At 40.7% G+C, this 19462-nt stretch overlaps 1 protein-coding gene across 1 annotated transcript in view; it reads right to left on the reverse strand.

Moving 5' to 3' along the window:
* Window positions 1-2454: 2454 nt before the first annotated feature.
* Window positions 2455-19462, reverse strand: part of CCDC170 (coiled-coil domain containing 170) — a 90396-nt gene continuing 73388 nt past the window's right edge. Inside the window, exons 10-11 of the mRNA XM_070603327.1 lie at window positions 6479-6715; window positions 2455-4780 (exon numbers count right to left, since the gene is read on the reverse strand). Of these exons, the coding sequence (XP_070459428.1) occupies window positions 4580-4780; window positions 6479-6715 (438 nt within the window). The 3' untranslated portion in view covers window positions 2455-4579. The remainder of the gene's footprint in view (window positions 4781-6478; window positions 6716-19462) is intronic.

Raw genomic sequence — 19462 nt, forward strand, 5'->3', positions numbered from 1 at the left:
GTTGATGATAATTAAAGCCACAAGAGTAGATGGAACTGGTTAGTGGTATTTAAACAGCGATGATGTTAGCTAACATGCATTGAGTATTCTCTATGTGCCAGGATGTTTTCTAAACACTTTACATTATTTAATCCTTACAGCAGTCTTTGAAGAACATACAACTATGTACCAGGGGGTTTTGGGGAGAAAAAGGAAAAAATAAAATCTAAAAAAAAAAAAAATGTAACAGAGATTTGCCAACAAAAATGTAAGAGCCAGTGAGCAGGGACAGAAGCCAGGTTGCCATGGATGACAGCATGAATGGGGCGTAAGACCAGAAAGACAGCCGTATAAACCACACTTTTAAGTGGTTCAACTGTGAAGAGGGAGACAGAAATAGGCTCTAAGTAGAAGTTGTTGTGGAGTAGAGGGAGTGATTCTTTAAGATGAACATATTTAAATACTGATGGAAATAAGCCACCAATGAAAGTGAGGTTGAAAACATTTCAAGAGAGGAAAATAACTGGTGGGACTAGGTTGCTGAGGATGCGAGTAGCCAGTTAGAGGAAATAAGCTGAGACAGGAGGAGAGAAGGAGGCAGGGATGAGGATGGACACATATCAGACTGTGTTCGGATCTGATATTGAAGGTATTTCCTATAATGGCTTCTATTTTCCAGCTGAAATAGGAGATGAGATTATCTGCTGACAGTGAAGAGGGAAGAAACAGGGTAAGAGCCTTGAGGGAGAGAAGAATATTTGCAATAGTCATTTTGAAAAATGGTAGTGACTCTAACAGAGAAAACAGTGAAGGATTACCAGTTAATACAGAGGGCTCACGTGAGATCAAAGGCCATGAATTTGGCATGCCACTTAGCTGTGATTTTGTGTGATTTCCTTCAGTCTCATTCAGTGAGACAAGAAAAGCAGCAGAAATATTGGTAGTTGGGATTAACTCCAAGTTGAAGACAGAAGGGCAAGGGCACAAAGAGTTCAAGGTGTTAGGAGGAGAGTGATTGAAGAAATGAACCATAATGTCTAGGCTGGCTTTAGATGGAGTGAAGATTGGTAAGACTAGCAGGGAAAAAAATACGAGGACCAAGGAAACTCAAAGAACAGCTATTTGGGAGTAAGAGATAGAGGTCTGGGATGGTAAGAGATTATGGAGATTTTAATATAAGATTTCAGAGGTGGAGAAGTTCTAGGTGATTAGAAGTTCCGGAATTTGACCATAGATGTATGTTGTGTGTCAGTCCAGCTTCTCTTCCTTTGGGGAACTTTCCTTCTGTCATTACATGTGGTCCTGGTTGAACAGATCATCCTGGAGCCTCACCCTATCCCACCCTCACTACAGGGATTGGCATGGAATGCAGGCCAATGAGTTCATCCCCTGGCTACAGTGCTTGGTTCAAGGATGGGCATATGACCAAGAGGAGAACATCAGACTCTTCTTTGAGATTTCTTCCACAGATGTTGGAGGCAGAGAGTCTCTCTTTTCTCAGCTCATGAGTTATAAAGACCATGTAGCTGCTTGTCATCTTTCCTGGCAGCATGGAGGAACCCATCTTCAGGAGAAAGTGAGACCAACATGCAAAGACAAGCAAATCAAGATAATAATTTTGAATCCCTGGATCAAGTCATGCTGAAGCTAGCCTACCCCTGAATCTTTCAAATGAGCCCTCCAAATTCTCTCTTTGGATTAAGGTGGTCTAAATTGGATTGCTATAAACTTCAATCTAAGGTGTGAGTGGTTGGAACAAAAGGAGATAAAGGTATGAGAGCTGAGATGCCCAAGAAACTAACGATATAGTGTTGCATGGGTTTGCCTTATGGGCATTAAAGTCATCCAAGATGAAGGTAGTACTTAATGAGCATGGCGAAGACACCTAAGATCCATTTGCAAGAGTCTTGTAGGAAGAGCAGACACTATGATAGTAGGCAAGCGCAATGAGGACCAGAAGAAAGTTATGTATCAGTCAGCAGGAGCCTCAAAAACTTTTATATGAAGGCAACGGAATAACAGTATGGAGGCTGCATAGGGGAAAAAGAAGCACACAGACCCCACTTGCTGATGAGAAGCTAAGTAGGATGTGCAATAATTGGATAAAGAGGGTGGAGCCTTCCCGGTCAAAGGTTATATAACCATGAAATGTTCCCCCAGTGAAAATTAGACTGCATTTCTAAGTCCTAATTATCATTACAATGTCAATAATATAGACATTTTTTAACAGCTTTTCAGCCCACCAACCCTAGACCTTGAATCACTCACTGCTGTTCATCTGTAAGATAGACTATAAGGTAAAAGTGAAATGTAGACAGATCAGGTTTAAATTTTTCCTAATGGAGATATTTTATGCATATATTTAAATGTTTCAGGCAATGACCAGAATGATAACCTCAGTAGCAATTACCACTCAAGTGTATTTGGTAGAAGAGTTAGTATTAAATATTTCAAAACTCTATTTAGAAAATCACATCAATCTAACACATTTTATTGGGCAACATAAAATATACATGGGTATTATGGCAGAACAAAATCTAACATAAAAATGTGAAGCTGGCCTGCCAAGTCTGGAATGAATGCTGCAGAGGGAAAGCCAATAAGCAACTGGCACTTCAGCAAAGAGGGAAATGGACTTATTAAGGGATTGCCAATTTGTCCAAATGTCAAATAGTTAGTTAGCGTGCATATGGACCATATACATGGACACAATTTATTTTTCTTAGCCCATATAGTCTTCCCCATCAAAATCCCTAGGGATTATATTCAAACATTTTTAATATTTCTGTGTGTATTAAAGATTATTATATATATGCTTGTCATATATTGGAAATATTATATAAACTTATATTAAGATAAATGGAATGTAATTTTGGATAATAAAGAGAAAGTGTAGTACTAACCACTATGGACCATTTCTAATCTCTTATGTGAATCTAGAGATGTAATAACTCAAAAATGGAAAAATAATATTATGATAGTGTATGTTTTTAAAGTAATGCTGTGAAAAGCATCTTTGAATGGTGTCAAAAATAAATTTACAGAGAAAAATAAAAGAAGTTCATTAAAGATTGTATTTGGACAATGAAAACAGAGAGAATGCACAGAAATAATCCCCCCACCATCGGACCCCTCTTCTATGACCTGAGCAAAGGAGAGCGACTTAGCCTCCAGAGACCCAAACAGTGAAGTCACTTCCTCCTCTCTGGGTGAGTGTGGGTCCAGAGCGGAAGCCACTGCATCTGTGAAGCATATGAGGGACCCTCCAGAGACTGCAGGCCTTCCTCTAGGAAAACACGAGGCTGCCTCTGCCGCCTGGTGCAGACCTAGCTTGCGTCCTCAGGCAGCGTTGTGTGGGTGTATTTGCTCAGTTGCAAAATGCGACTTCATACTGTCCTTGCTCACGAAGGAGAAAGCCAGGCAAAGCTGACCCACCCCGCAGTGGAGATCCTCGGTCATTCTTCCTCTGCGTGGTCTGTTACCCAAGCTGTAAGTGACACACTCGTTCATTTTCTCTTAATGTTTGGGTACCACCTATTTTTCCCCTCTTCTTTAATCAGACACCAATGCTTTTTTTAAGGGACTATACAGAAAAATTTCGTATGGCAGAAATCAGATAACCAGCCAAAAGAGTAACACGTTTTTCTCGGTGAAGAATCTTGTTTCCTGAAAAATATCTGTGAAATACAAATTTAAAAGGAAGGCAGAAAATGACAGTAATTCTTAATAAAACCCTGATCCTGGAAAAGGACCCTTGCTGTGAGAGCATTTGATATATTGGTGAATGAAAGTGTGTAAGATTTCTTTGTCTCATAGGTTTCACGTTAAAGGTCTCATTTTTGAAGTACTGAGACCAGTCTTGTTGAAACATTAAAAATTACCACCAAATGTGCTCTGGTAGGAACATTTAAAACAGGTAAGTTTCTTACAGGATCTCAGAACCATGTATGTTTTATCCAAATATTTGGTGTATTGCTTTTTAAAGAAATCATATTGGTTACCCTCATAAATCTTAGTTACTTTCAGACTTCAATTCTTGATTGTATGGATGTTTTCCTTCCTTCGTGCAGTCAATTTCCACCAGAACCACAGAGATTCAGGGGAAACCGGAGGGCTGTGGAGTAGTAGAGAAAGCACAGCCTTTGATGTTGAGCCAACGTAGTATACATTCTGTCACTCACCAACTGCAATCTCAGAGAGATAACACCCTCTCTGAGCCCCAAAGAGGTTGTAACATAAAAACATTAAAGCTTATCCATGTGGATATTATGAGAATTAAATTGGGTAGTAAAGCCTCTGACTCATAAAAGATGCCCTATAAAAGTTAATTCCCTACTGCCATTTCCCACTCTAGATACACGATCTCAAGGAATTCTTCTGGATCCTAAAGTGCTAGCAAATGAAATAATAGTGTTTTTAGTGCCGTACATTTACCTACGACAGGCACCTTTAGGATCTCTTTTTGCCAATGATGGAGTCTGCTCTGTCATCAAAGTATACAATATTCATACACAGATCCAATTTCAAAGGTTAGGGGAATTTGTGAAATAGAGAACTGCGTGCCATCTCTTAGCTTCACCTCCCTCAAGAGATGTAGCATTCAATGAAGAAGTTTCAAGTGGTCTTTCAAGTGCCTGTCTCGCCTGGTAGTCACATCTTTGAGGCAGGCACAGGTGACAAAGTGATGCTGATGTGAATGGATCAGTCTTTCAAGACATTTGATGATTTCATAGTCAGGAAGAGCGAGGCTGGTCAGGTTCAAGCCCAGCATCTGGGAAACCACCTCTCTGAAGTCTATCAGCTGCAAAGTCAAACAGAAACACATTAATTGAGAGAGCAAAATGTATCAACTACCGCTAGGCCAAATGCAACGCAAAAACTGTGAATTTTTGTATGAGGTGGTCAAATTACTCTCACTAGCCTTAATTCTCTCATTTATAAAATACAAAGGCTAGCGTTCTAGAGTCCTTTCAAGAATGAACCTTTGACAATTTCATGTCTACTTTTCTGATAAGCCACTTAATGTGGTATTGGCTACCAAGTCAAGAATCCCAGTTCAGCAACCATGAATGAGACTCTGACCTCACTAAAACTCCATTTTCTCATTTCCGGGGTGGGAGCGACCATACACCTACCTCCCAGGAATATTCAGAAATTCAGATCAAATGAAAGGATGACCGTGTGTGTGCTCTGCAAACTAGGTAATGCTTTACAAACGTTGGTGTGGTTGTGTCTATGGGTGATAAGCACTATGCACTGGAATTTTAACTGGGCAATGAACCTCTTAAACTAAAGAAAGAATAAATGGAAAGAAAGCAGAGGACTTCAAAGTGATGATCAAATCACACAGATTGCCACCTCACAACCCATAACATTGGACTCTCTAAGGCTACTCTCTCTCCACCACGAAAGGAAAACTTGGAGGGTAGGAGGCTGGAGATAATGGATGAAATGTGCCTCGTACCCCTTCAAATTCTCATAGACTGGTTGCTGTGATTCTAAGCTAAGGCAGAAGCAGATAAATTAGGGGACCTGGGCAATCCCTCACCAGAAGTACCTTTCATTTTAGAAAAGATGTGATCCAACCTGAAGACAGTTGTCGCATCCAGAAGAATTGCCTTCCGAGTCGTCCCACCACGTGTTCCTTCACTTCCCAACCTCCTTCCTATGCTGAGTCCAGGTTGGAAACCACAATGCTCTCTTCAGCCTAGTCTCCCCAATGAGAAAGTTTCCTCAAACTCTTCTGCCCTTTCACATATGGCCAAAGCTCTGTTTCCCTCTGAGGACACTCTTAAAGTTTGGCCTTCCTCAACTCTGCCTGACACATGAGCCAAAGCAGAGGTGGCCAAAGAGGAAAAATAACCTAGGATCAGAGTCCCCTCTATGCCTTTTTGAGCTTCAGAAAAAAAGCTGATGAAAGCCAAAAGCAATGGAGGTCAGGCTGCCCAGCACATGCTCCCTTATGTCTGACCTTCTGATGGGCTCCGCAGATAAAACCCCTCCTTGCAACCAGCCAGCACTGAGGACTGTTTGATGGTTTACATCTGGGCTTGGTTGGCCATCAGGTCTGGGTGCCACTGTTTGAGATTTGGGATTGTTTCCTGCAACTGATCTCTGCTGGAGATAAGGTTTCTCTCCAGAGGCTGAAGCCCTGGTTAACGTTAGAAGATCTGGGATGATGCAACTTAGAGGCAAACAGGGGACACAATAAAAACCTTTCCAGAACCAGAACCTGGCTCTTCACAGGCTTCCCACTTCTGTGATAAGAACATCTTTTCTTTCCTACAATTCTGGCCATGAGAATGTGAATTATTTTTCTTGGTGGAATAAATTACAATGGTTCTTTTAATACCAAAAAGACACTAGGGGACAGGCAACTATGTTGATATGAAATAGAAAGCTTTGTAAATTGTTTATGAAGAAATGTATGAATAATTATCAAGCTTTTGCATTGTCCTAACTTCCCTAAATAAGGTTTCACCATGAAATTTCTACCCACCTGCTTTTCTCTCTTTTCTGCTTCTTCCAGAGACTTTTTTAGGGTCTTCATTTCACCGGTTATCGCTTCGATCATGTTCCTGGCCCTCTCTTTATCCTCTTTAGCCTCATGCTCTGTAGTATCCAGTTCTGACTTAACAGACATTAGCTTTTTCTCAGCTTTCTCCTTCATCTTCTCCAGTTTGTCTCTCGATTTATTTAAGTCTTCAATAGCTTTGGTCTGTTCCAAAGCTTTAATCTAAGACGTCAAGAGAATACTGGTCATTTCTTTCATATTCATTTAGGAAAATTGTATAAACAAGACAAGTCAGAAGTCAATGGAATTCACTTAACTTTTTTTATGAATGAAGAATAGAATCCACTCCAGTTATACAGACTTTGCTAAGCATATATGCTGGACAATCAAGTCTTAAGACAGCTAGAGTTTATAAACAGCATACTGGAGAACCACTATTTGGAAAATACATGAGATAAAATGGTAGATAGCATGATTCCGGGGTTAAGTATTAAAATAAAGTCTGCAGGCACTCACACGCAGGCTCTAATGAGCTCCACGGGTGAAAGCAACTTGCACTTTTTGCTCCTACCAATGAGTCGTCCTTGGTACAGAAAGATTAGGAAGAGCAAAATACCTCCTCTTCTAGTGGTTTGCCACAAGGAAGCCCCACCTAAAATCCCCTTGGCAAGTCATCATCGCTGCTGTGAGGAAAATTAGCAATTTTTCAAAAGAAATTTCTTCTGACTTTACCAATGAGTATGGGAGGTGGGAGGCGGCCACAGCACTCCACTGAAAACAAGAGGGAAGGAATGGTACCTCTCTCTAAGAAGCTGTCCCAGGATCTTAAAGCCAAAACAGAGCATCTTGGATTATGAGGACCATTTTCTTTAGTAGGTTAATATTTCAAATTATGCGGATCTGCTTACAAAAGGAATTTGAGTAAAAAGGAACAAAATTCTGATATATACTACAACATGGATGAGCCTTGAAGAGATCATAAGTGAAATAAACCAGACACAAAAAGAGAAATGTTGTATAATCCCCCTCATATGAGATACCTGGAATAGGTTAATTCACGGAGATACAATATAGCATAGAAGTTGCCAGGAGCTGAGGGAATGGGGAGTTAGTATTTAATGGCACGAAGTTTCCATTTAGGACAATGAAAAGTTCTAGAAATGGATAGCGATGATGGTTGCACAACATTGCAAATGTACTTAATGCCACTGAATTGTAGGCTTAAAAATGGTTTAAAAGGTAAATTTTATGTTATGTATATTTTACCACAATTAAAAAAAAGAATTTGAGGTAGTTCTGCATAATTAGACACAAAATTTGTTAAACTGACCATTAAAAATAAATGTGAATGAGCTACCACTTAATCATAAGATGGCTATAATCAAAAAGACAGACAACAACAAGTGTTGGTGAGGACGTGGAGCAATCGGAATGCTCATGTACTGCTGATGGGAATGTAAAATGGTGCAGGAGCTATGAAAAGCAGCTTGCCAGTTTTCAAAATGTTAAACATAGAGTTAACATATGAACTAGCAATTCTACTGCTAGGTGTATAAATCCAAGAGATTTGAAAACTTAAGTCCACACAAAACCTGCACACGAACGTTCGTAGCAGCACTAATTATAACCACCAAAAAGTGAAAACAACCCAAATATCCATTAACTGATGAGTAGATAAATAAAATGCGGGTATAGCCATACAAAAGAATATTATTCGGCAAGAAAAAGGAGTGAAGTACAGATACATGCTACAACATGGATGAACCTTGAAAACATTATGCTCAGGGGAAGAAGTGAGTCTCAAAAAAACACTTATTGTATGATTCCATTTGTGTGAAAGATCCAGAAAAGGCCAGGGGCTGGTGAAAGTGGGAAATGGGGAGTAACTGCTAACAGGTATGGGGTTTCCTTTTCATGATGAAAATGTTCTGAAATTAGACAGTGGTGATTTTTACACAACTCTGCAAATATACTAAAAACCATTGTGTTGTACACGTTAAGAGGGTGAGTTTCACAGTATGTAAATTATATCTTGATAAAGCTATTATTGGAAAGTGCACTTACAAAGAAACCTTTAAAATGCATCAAAATAAATTACTGAAATAAACGAAGAAGTACAAATGGAAGGAACAGACAAAGAACAAAGACCAGGAGAGCTCTGAATTTCGTTCTGAGCTTCCTAACAGTTCTGACAAGACCTACAGGCATATTCTCAAAGAAAAAGCATAATTTTATGTTTCAATTTTGTTGAAAATCATTTAAAAGTTAACAAAGAAAAGTGATAAAAGATACCAAAGAATGAATTTGAGTAAAATTTGTTTGCTGTCTTCTCTTTTTTCCCATCTCTTCTTTTCTAAGAAGGGAGGATGCTTTCTTGCTGCATCTGCCCGCATCCTGCTGTTCCTAGGGCAGAGTCTCGGTTAAGGAGAGAGTGTCAGAAAGGAAGAGAGCCTGAGAGACCAAACTGGTCTCCATGATAAAGAGCTGAGAGACAAGTGAGAAGAAGCAGTCTATGTTAACTAGGCTGCAGGAGCTGCTTTTTGAAGAATCTTGGAATGAGGTGATAGCAGTGTCACACAGCAAGGAAGTAAGAGAGAAAGAGAAATGGGGAAAGATGCTTAAAAATATTCCCACTCCTGATGAATGAAAGCCACCTTTGTATTTCTCTTTTCTCTTTTTTTTTCTTTTTTTGAGTAATGATAATAAAGCTAATAATCATCATTTAGTTGCTAGACTGTTGATTATTTATTGATGAAGGATTTTGAGACTGTTGTGATTTATCTAGATTACATTTGGAAGCTACTGTCAAAGGCTAAAATCTTTACCGAGGCTCCAGCTTAGAGAGCATCTTCACTGTGACCGAGTATCAGAATTATGGCGCAAGGAGCACAAGTTGACCTGATTTAAACTCTGAAGTTTCCTCCAATACCACTGGAAAGTCAGAGGAATGGTAGAAACTATTCTAAGATCAGAATTATGATATGAGATGGGGGAAAAGTGACTGCTTGGGATATAGATGTCTAGGTGGAAAATCAGATTTATACCACCTTGTGTGACTTCACTGAATTGAGGAAGTTGGAATCAAGTACTTGAGTCAAATACCTAAACTGGAAAGTTGATTTTACCTACTATAACACATACAACTTCTTAAGAAATTAAATTTCTTCCCAGGGAGAGGAGGTCAATGGCAGACATGCTTGGACAAGTTCAAAACTTTTGAACTGGTTCCATGCAAAAGAGAGGAAATCTCTTGGGAAACTGACAGCTGCTCTGAGACCTACAATCAAGAAGGGTTAAGAACAACCCTTGTAGCTTGGGAAATATGCAGGAAACAAAGTATCAACAACAGCTGGAGAAGGGACCCTGGGTCAGCTTCTTAGTCGATGAAATGGCACCAGCAGAGCAGCACTTGAGACAAAGAAAAGACACCCACGAAGTGCCGGTCTACAGGGCTGACCATGGAGATCATTCATGGATTCCCAGTTATCACATCAAAATCAAAATCAAAAATTAGATCCTAGCATATTAGAGTATTGTCTCTATGTTGGCTCCTGAGTGTGATGACCATATTGTGGTCACAAGGAAGAATTCACTTGTTCTTAAGAGATACTTGGTAAACATTTAGGAGTGAGGTGTCATGATGTCTACAGCTTACTCTCTTCTCTCTCTCTCATTAGGCAAAATATAACAAGCAGTATAACGTTAACAATCTACATGAACAGGAAAAGAGTGTCTGTATACTCTTCTTGCAACTGTTCTATAGATGAAATTTTTCAAAATAAAAAGTCGGTAAAGGGAACTTTCCCATGCATGATCAATACATGCATAATGCATCTTCTCAGTAAAAATGTTTGAATATATATGTGTATTTATTTATAAATTACATAAACAACTGCTCTAAATAGGTAGGTTGTCAAATAGTTTACAAATTGAGGACATTAGATGGATGAAATCAATATCAATTTTGAAACCAAGTTATCTCCCTTTAAAACAAAGAGATTCCCTTCACGTGCCAACTCTCCCACTACGGCAGAGAAAATCTGTGGCAAAGCGGGATGTTGCTGGGATTGGAATGTTGAATTCAAAACCTTGAGTTAACAGAGAGGAGATACATTCAGCCTTTCTGCTCAGATTGGAAAAACATGCACAGTGGGCCATCTACCAAAGGCGACAGAACACAGCTTGGAAAGCTAGGAACACATAAATCAAGTCCTAATGAGAAGAATTTATAGCCAAGAATTTCCGAAAAATATGAGACTTTATCACAATCCTGAGGGCTGCCTGAATTCTTGTTGTCAGGGAGCAAGAGCAAGTAATGAAGTTCTGAGCCAAGCCACCAGGTCAGAAGTGGGAGCCAGCAGCGGGGATGAAGGCCTCAGCCTCCTAAGTCAAACCCAACAAACAAGATTCCAGGGAGCAAGACAGGGCTAAGTCGGTTTCTTAATTTTCCTAAGGGAGCTTCTCAGATCCAGCCCAGAGTTCAGTGAGAAACCGTGTCCTTAACATTCTTCCAGTGGGACAGAGCCGGTCATAAAGAAGACTGAGGTGCCACCCAGACCCCAGCGAGGACAGAGAAGATTCCAACTGTGCTTCGTTTCCGGTCAACATCATATCTAGTGTCTGCCTCCTTGAGGGAAAGAATTGCAAAATCCGGTGAACAATTCTCTCTCATGTTACAAGGGCCAAAGACACTTAAAGAGAAGGTGATTCAATTTAGCATTTGATGTGTTGAACCTCCCAGAGGAGCTAAACTCTCCAGCTGGAGGGTTTTCAAGAGGCTGCATTGAAAATCCTATCCTGCAGGAGCCAGGCACTGCACACAGGCTCTCTAAAGGAGGTGGGGCAGCAAAGTAGGAGTGTTTCCCAGGTGCCCAAATAGAGGCTGTGCCCCGTCTAAAGAGAACCATAGAGATTTAACTAGGAGGAAACAGTAGCAGAAATCAAAGGAGGATGTTCAACTTTGCAGTCTGCGCACACCTCCACTCCCCTACCACTCCACACCCGAGAATGTTCCTTCTTGCAGGTTCTGCTTGGGGCATACATTCAAAATGGGGAGAGCTCAGAACAATTCAAGATCAATGAATCTACATAATCAGAGCTGAGTCCAAGATGGTAGGTTAGGAAAAAAATATAAAGAAAGGCTGCACTGGCTGGTCTGGAGAAAGTTCTGGAGGCAAGAAGGAGCATGGGGAGCAGCTATCTTGTGTGGAAGATTATCAAGAGAGTTAGAACGAGGCTGAGATCTTTGCTGGTGGCTGAAGAAGGTGATCCCCTTGGTGTCTCCTTGAGAGACTACAATGAAGGTAATAATGGCTTTCCACTAGTTTTTGATTGTCTGACTACTGAGTTTGGGCCACAGCTCCCTACTAAGAATGGGCCACTTGGTACAGACTAAAAGCGGATAGCTCTCCACCAAATATCCATTCTTTCTTTCTTTCTGACTGCCCAGAATAAAGACTCACTTCTCACACTGATTTCATGAGTGAGGCCCAGGGACTAAGTTCTGGCCAACGGAGACATAAGAAGTGTTGTAACATTCCTAGAAAGTGGTATAAAATGTGTCCCTCCAGCTTTTTCCTGCCTGATGACTGGAATAAGGCCAGCAGCCAGCTTGCACTGAGAGGTGGCATTGAAGATGAAAGCTGTTGCTAGGATGGTGAAGCAGAAAGATGGAACAAGCCAGGATTTCCAATGACCATGGAGCTATCCTACTAAGTGTAGAACGTCTACTTCCAAGATTCTTTTTAGTGAGAAAGGAATAGACATCTCTCCCATCTAAGCCACTGTTATTATGGGGGGTGTTTTGATGTATTCAGCTGAAACTAATCATAACTGAGGCAGGCTATGAAGCAATGGTGTTATGTCAGTTACACAAAGCATTTTCTGGATGCCCTGGAGTTCTGCCACATGATTTCAGTGTCTGCATTTGCATTTGTGCATAAAGCTATGCTTACGCCAATTAGTAGTACTACTTTAATTATCCTAGGTTAATGAGGAAAGAGCAAAGGTAGAGTTAATACACAAATAACATGTTCGTGCCAAGCAAAGGCCAACCTATGTCATGGTGTATGTACAAACAATGTATCTACAGTAGTAAAATGAATCACATGGTATAATAATTGCTCTGCCTTTATAACACAAACTATAGGTGTGCCAAACTCAACAGAGCCTGTGTTATGAGGAATTGGTACCACATATTCTTATTAATGGTGATTTTGGTAACATAATCTAGCATATTGAATTAATATTGCTAATTTTTTTAATTCTATTTTTACACTTTATTTTGATTTCTAAATTGGTTTGGATTTTATAATGGTAAAAACATAATAAGATTAAGAAATTTCTCTGTAGTGTTAGGGTTGTACATATGAAAGTAATATTACAACAAATTATTTTGACTCAACACGGGGAGGGGAATCTATGAAAGAACATTTTTCTTTCAAAAAGGGATTTCTATAATACTTACGTTTGCCTGCCAAATTAAAATTTAATAATTCATCTGGAAAGGTCTACTTTTTTCTGGTCTAGAATTAAGGCGGAAATTTACTGCATGGGTCTTAAAGAGGCAGATTTGGACATCCTAGGAGTCAAGGTCTTCAACAAGGGTTTTGCAACAGACAGAAATGCATACAAAAACTTGCCCACAAATGTTCATAACAGTCTTATTCATAACAGCCAAAAAGTGGAAACAATCCAAATATCCATCAAATGCTAAATGGATAAACAAAATGTGATATACCCACACCATGGAATATTATTCAACCAGTAAAAAGAACTGCGACAGTTAATTTTATGTGCCAAGTTGGCTGAGTCACAGTGCCCAGATATTTGCTCAATCATTATTGTGGATATGTCCATGAGGATGTTCTGGAGGTGAGATTAACGTTTAAATTAGCGAACTCTCAGTAAGGCCGATTTCCCTTCCATAATGTGGGTGAGCTTCATGCAATCAGTTGAAGGTCTGAATACAACAACAGACTGACTTCCCCTGAGCAAGAGGAAATTATGGCAGCTGACAGCCTTTGGCCTTGAACTGCAACACTGGCTCTTCCTCAGTCTCCAGCCTGCCAGCCCATCATGCAGATTTTGGACTTGCCTGCCTCCATGATTATGTGAGCCAATTCCTTAAAATGGATGTCTCTATACATGTCTGTATATAATAGATCTCTCTCTCTCTACATATATATGTACATGTATATATGTAGATAGATATGTGTACATATATGTAGAAAGAGAATAAAACACTGACACATGATACAATATGGATGAACCTTGAAAAAATTATACAAAGTGAAAGGAATCAGAGGCAAAAGGCCACATATTGTATGATTCCATTTATATGAAATATCCGGAATAGGCAAATCCATAGAGATAGAAAGTAGATTAGTGGCTGCCAAAGGTTGGGGAAGCAGGGGATGGGCAGTGACTGCTGATGAGCATGGGAGTTTTTGGGGGTGTGGAAGGGCATGATGGAAATGTTCTAGAATTAGGGAGTGGTGATGGTTGCACAACCTTGTCTAAAAACCGCTGAATTGTACACTTTAAAAAGGTGAATTTTATGGCATGCGAATTATATCTCAACTTTTTTTAAAAAAACACATGGAAATGTAGTCCAAATTATTGTTTTATGTTGACCTTCTACAAATGGTGAAATTAATTCTTAATTTAGTAAGTGTAGTGGGTTGAATAGTGTCCCCATCTCAAAAGATTTGTCCACTCAGAGCCTCAGAATGTGACTTATTTGGAATAAGGGCCTTTGCAGATGTAATTAAGGTAAGGATCTTATGAGGAGATCATCCCTGATGAGGTGGGCCCTAAATGCCATGATGGGTATTTTTATAAGGGACAGAAAAGGAGAGACACACAGAAGGGAAGATCACATCAAGATGGAGGCAGAGGTTGGAATTATGCAGCTGCAAGCCAAGGATGGCCAGCAGCAGCCAGAAGCCAGAAGAAAGGCACGGAATGGTTCTCCCTCAGATCCTCCAGAAGGAATTCAGACACCTGGCTTCCAGAATTGTGAGAGAAAAAGTTTCTGTTGGATTAAGCCACCCAGTTTGCAGTAACTGGTTATGGCAGCTCTGGAAAACAAATACAGGAAGGCGGTTTTTGCCAATTCCAGAAATGTTACTTTCTGAGTAGTAAAGTTAGCACAGTGACAAGCATAGGCAACGTACAAAGATGGACGGTTGATATCATTCATCTGTCTCGGACACCAATAACTCAATGTCTCAAAGAAAAAAATAAAAAGCTATTTTGTAGTTGAAATCTCTGATAAATTCACGAAGTGGGCATTTACTGTGTTAGTAAGTTAGAGAGGTCTCTCAGCTCCACTGTAAGGCAGAGTTGGCATTCTATTGAAACAGAATGAGGGGTCTGAATAGACCCTGAGTCAGTCCAGTCCAGTCTCTCCTAAACCTTTCCTATATCTTATCTGTAAAAGCATGTGGACCTCCTTAGGCAAAATAAACCAACAAAGTAAACACACAAGCCAACTTTATTTACTTCCCCAACTCTCTTCTTTTCATCCAAATATTTCATCCAAGTATTTCACCATCTTTGTTTCCACTTCTCCTTCATCCTTCAGCCAAATGAAATTCAGCTTATTCTCAGAGTCCTCTCCCCATCACCATGATCTACTACCATAGACGCCTGAGCCACAGATGTCCCAAAGCCAAGTGCAATGAACAGTCCTTCAGTCTTTATCTTACTGCTGCACTTGATGCAGTTGATCAAGCCTCATTCTGGAGACCCCCTGCTGGCCTCAAGCCTCTGTTCCTTTTTAGTCTCTTTCCTATCAATTTCACTCTCCTGCTTGAACCTCTCCAGTGGCTCCCCAGGACCCAGAGGGTAGGTCCAATCATCTTAACATGATATGCAAAGCCCTGTGTGACCTGGCTCTTGCCCACTGCCCAGCTTCTTCTCCCACCACTCCCTGACTCCCGGAGATTATCATGCTGTTAGCAGCAGCCAATCGGAGCTTCTATTCTCCCGCTCATTGCACTTAATTATCACTCTCTTCTCCAATCTATTTTGCCTAGGAATACTGTTTTGTTTTCATTATTCAGTGTTTGTTTTATTGTCTACCTTTGTGGCAAATTCTATTGAAATCATATAAAATTCCCCTTAAAATAAATTCATTTACGTTAAAAAGGCGATTGAGTTAAAGAAAGAAATGATTAATACAGGTGATGTGGATATAACAAAAATTGTGGAGGTGGAATGCGAATACTCCACAAATGCCATGGAGCTCACATTGAATCTTCCATCACTACCACATCTTGTTTCTGAAACACACTGGTAGTCTTATTAGGAAAACCTCATTCAGGTCCTTCTTCTGAGAAGGTAATATGCATTAAGCTTCTTTAGGGTCACTCACACTTAGTTATTGACTACTCAATATTATTCTCTTCCCCTTGACTTTGTGGAGCTCTGCACAGTTGAATGCATGAAAATCCACAATGCCATTGACCCTTCCTTTCTATCAGAGATTTCTTTGAAAAAGTTGGACTATTCCACTGACACATTCTGACAATGAAACATGTCCTTTTCTTTGTGATTGAATTTACTTCCCCGCTTTGAAACCCAAGTCCACTTTGCTTATCATTCCTATTTTATGCATTGGTACCCATCAACTATGAGAGCCATTCTCATCTATCCTCCAACATGAGAAAGTCAGTGAACAGAAGAGGGTCTTCCTAGGCCCAGGGGCAGTGGAGTAGCAATAATAGTAGGTGGGCACTCCAGGCAGTGCTTCTGGAGTAATCCAAGATGTCACTACAGTCCGTTGATAGCTGGAAAACTGTATTGGAAACACAAGAAGATATCTCCCTTCCTTCTCAACCAAATTGAGCCCAAACAGAGGAATTTTAAGTGGTGTAAGAGAGGCTTTATCAAAGATCAAGTGTTTGCTTCAGATATATACCTGGTGGACTGAAGAAATACTTGATCCATAGATCTGTGGTCTGCAAAGTGGAATGCACACGCAGAAAGATTTAGAGATTGCTGCCATGGAAAACTAAGGTAACTCTCCAGTAGTGTACCCCTAAGATTTAAACGAACACCATCTTCTTCCTCTGTCACCTTTTGGTCATCTATGGCGTAGAGTTTTCCGCATATCTATGTGTGTATTTTTCTAACTCCCCATTAAATCACTGCTTACAATGTCTTCTTCTGCCTTGGAAAACGGAGACCAGGTAGTTCAGACTGTCTCACTGAATACAATTTAAGAGGGGAACAAGAAAAAAAAAAGCCTCCTTAAAAGTTCAAAGAGCTTATAAGATACCGAAAACTACTGGACCAACATCCAGGAGAGGCTAGGAACTCGAAGGTGCACAAAGTCTTTGGGACCCTTCGTTCTGTGGGAGCGTTTGCTAATCTGGAAGGGGTGGCTGAGGGGTTTAGGGCATTTTGCCAGCCTCTCAGAGATGGAGCACAGGAGTGAGAACCTGGTTCCTGCCTCTGATGGGACCCCCAATAAGTCACTCCTACTGGGGACTGGGTCCCTAAAAGGCTTCGTCTCACTAGTAAGGAAAACGGGGGAAACTCTCTCCCCCATCTAGTGTGTCACTTCACTTCATATCAACAGAGAGTCTCAAAATACCTTAAGGCTTAAATTTGGATTAAGATGGGCCAGAGCTATGAGGTTAAAATGCCCTCTGGAATCTAGAAAAAGAAAATAAATATCCTCTCTGGAGGAGGAGAACATCACCCTATAAACCTCAAATTACTTCAACAAAGATAATTACGAAATCTCCAAATACTTGGAAATTCAGAGATGTACTTCTAAATAATCTGTGCATCAAAGAAAAAAACCCCAGAGAAAATTAGAAAATATTTTAAACTAAATGACAACCAACCTACTATATAACCAAACTTTTGGGATGTAGCTCAAACAATACTTAGAGGAAAATTCACAGCCATAAATACATGTATTAGAAAAGAAGGAAGACTAAACATTAATGAGCTGATAAACATCTCAGGAAGATAAAAAACAAATAGCAAAATAAAGTAGAAAAAAAGCAAATAATAAAGAGAAGAGAAAAATTTGATGAAAGAGAAAACCTATGTTTCATTTTCAAAGCTCTGTATTACACCTTGGCTATCATGGCGAAGTTCCTCCTTTTTTTTTGCTCCATGACGTGCCCCCATTATTAGCTGCCTTACCACTGGTTTCCACGTCTTTAACTTTTTCTTCCTGGCTTCTCTGGAAGTACTTAGGGGTCCTTTATCTCTCTAACAAAACAGTGCTCCTATGGCGCCATATGCAAGGAAGTCAGGGGCTGCGTGCCTCCAGCCTGGAGATAAACAGGCCACACATCCTATGGGTCAGGAACAGCCAGAGCAAGGTCCAGGCACATCAACTTTAGGATAAGCTGTGTTGTCTTTTGGAAATAAGAAACCAGTTTCCATCACCAGCACCCCAAACTGTTGGAGCAAATGGTATTTTCTAACTAATCATATTTCCTCTGGCTTAAAATGTCTTTTCATTCCTGCACTGCTCAATCTTTCTGGGATGCTTCTCTCCCCTCCTTCTTCCTGAGATAGTGTCTAGGTGGATGAAAATCCGTGGGATGTTAGCAGAGGTGATTCTGGCCCACACACTGGCCCGAATCTTTCCTGTATCTGATATCTGACTGGTGAATTTGTGAAGGTTTGCTGATCAACGTCAAGACCTGCTCATTGGCCTTGGGTAATTCAAGGCTTGGCTGGAACTGCCACTGGATCGCAGCTTAGGTGATCTGGCCAAAGCCTCTCATTCAGGATCACTTTGTCCCTCACTTGAGGAGACCACCCTACCTGCGCCTACAGTGAGCTGTCCAGCATGCATCTTGAGCTATCTTCCATATCCGCCACGAGTGCAAATGGAAGTTCAGGCTCCAGGGAACCGGGATGCAAGCTAGCTCTCTGCTCAGCACCTCCCGCAGACGCTGCCAGCCAGGGCGAGAGCAGCAGCATGCTGACTTCAGGGATTCCACCCCCACCGCACCACACCCCAGCCCCACAGGTCAGTCTCAAAGTGTGAGGGGGGTCAAGGGTACTCACCTTGATATTTTCTCCCCACCCGTGGTAGTCCATCAGATGGTTTCCCTTGCTTCCCCCTTCTTTGTGTTCAAATACGTCCCCTCCCCTGAGCCATGTCTGCCCTCCCCTTCTCTAGGGAAATAACCCTCAACTTAGTGGCCTGGTCCTGATGGCAGAAGGACTTTAGAGGCGAAAGAGCTAATGACTCAGAAGGGAAAATACAGTGAGAAATATTTCCTAAAATTTCCCCCACTACGCATATTCGTGCCCACTACAGTTTCGCCCACTACACATCTCGTCCCCACTACACATATTCAAGGGGTGGCTTAATTCCAGGTTCTTTTTCCCTAGTGGTCTGTTTCCAGCTCTGGAAACATTCCAAAGGTCTGGTTCAGAGCGCTCGTCGGCAAAGAGCCAGGACATTATCATCATCCGTATTCACAGTATGCATATCTGCCAGGGACGATATGTGCATATGAAGTTACATATTATCGCCAGTGGCACACATACGTGACACTTACATATTTTGATTAAATTCTTTTAAGCTTTTAATTTTTTATTGCATATGGGCTTATAGCATTGTGTAAATTTCAGGTGTACATTATTATATTCCAGTTTCTGTATAGACTGCATCGTGTTCACCACCAACAGTCTAGTTTTTATCCATCACCAGACATATGTGTCCCTTTACCCCTTTTCCTTACCCCCGATTCCCTTCCCTTCTGGTAACCACCAATCTGTTCTCCTTATCTATGTGTGTGTGTGTTTGCTTATCTTCCACACGAGTGAAATCATACAGTATTTGTCTTTTTCTGCCTGAGTTGTTTCACTTAGCATAGTACCCTCAAGGTCCATCCCTGTTGTTGCAAACGGCACACTTTTGTCTTTTTCATGGCTGAGTAGTATTCCAGTGTATAAACCCAGGAAGCACATTGCCCCAGTCCG

The sequence above is a fragment of the Equus przewalskii genome, chromosome 32, assembly GCF_037783145.1.
Source record: "Equus przewalskii isolate Varuska chromosome 32, EquPr2, whole genome shotgun sequence".
In the NCBI taxonomy this organism is placed as follows: domain Eukaryota; kingdom Metazoa; phylum Chordata; class Mammalia; order Perissodactyla; family Equidae; genus Equus; species Equus przewalskii.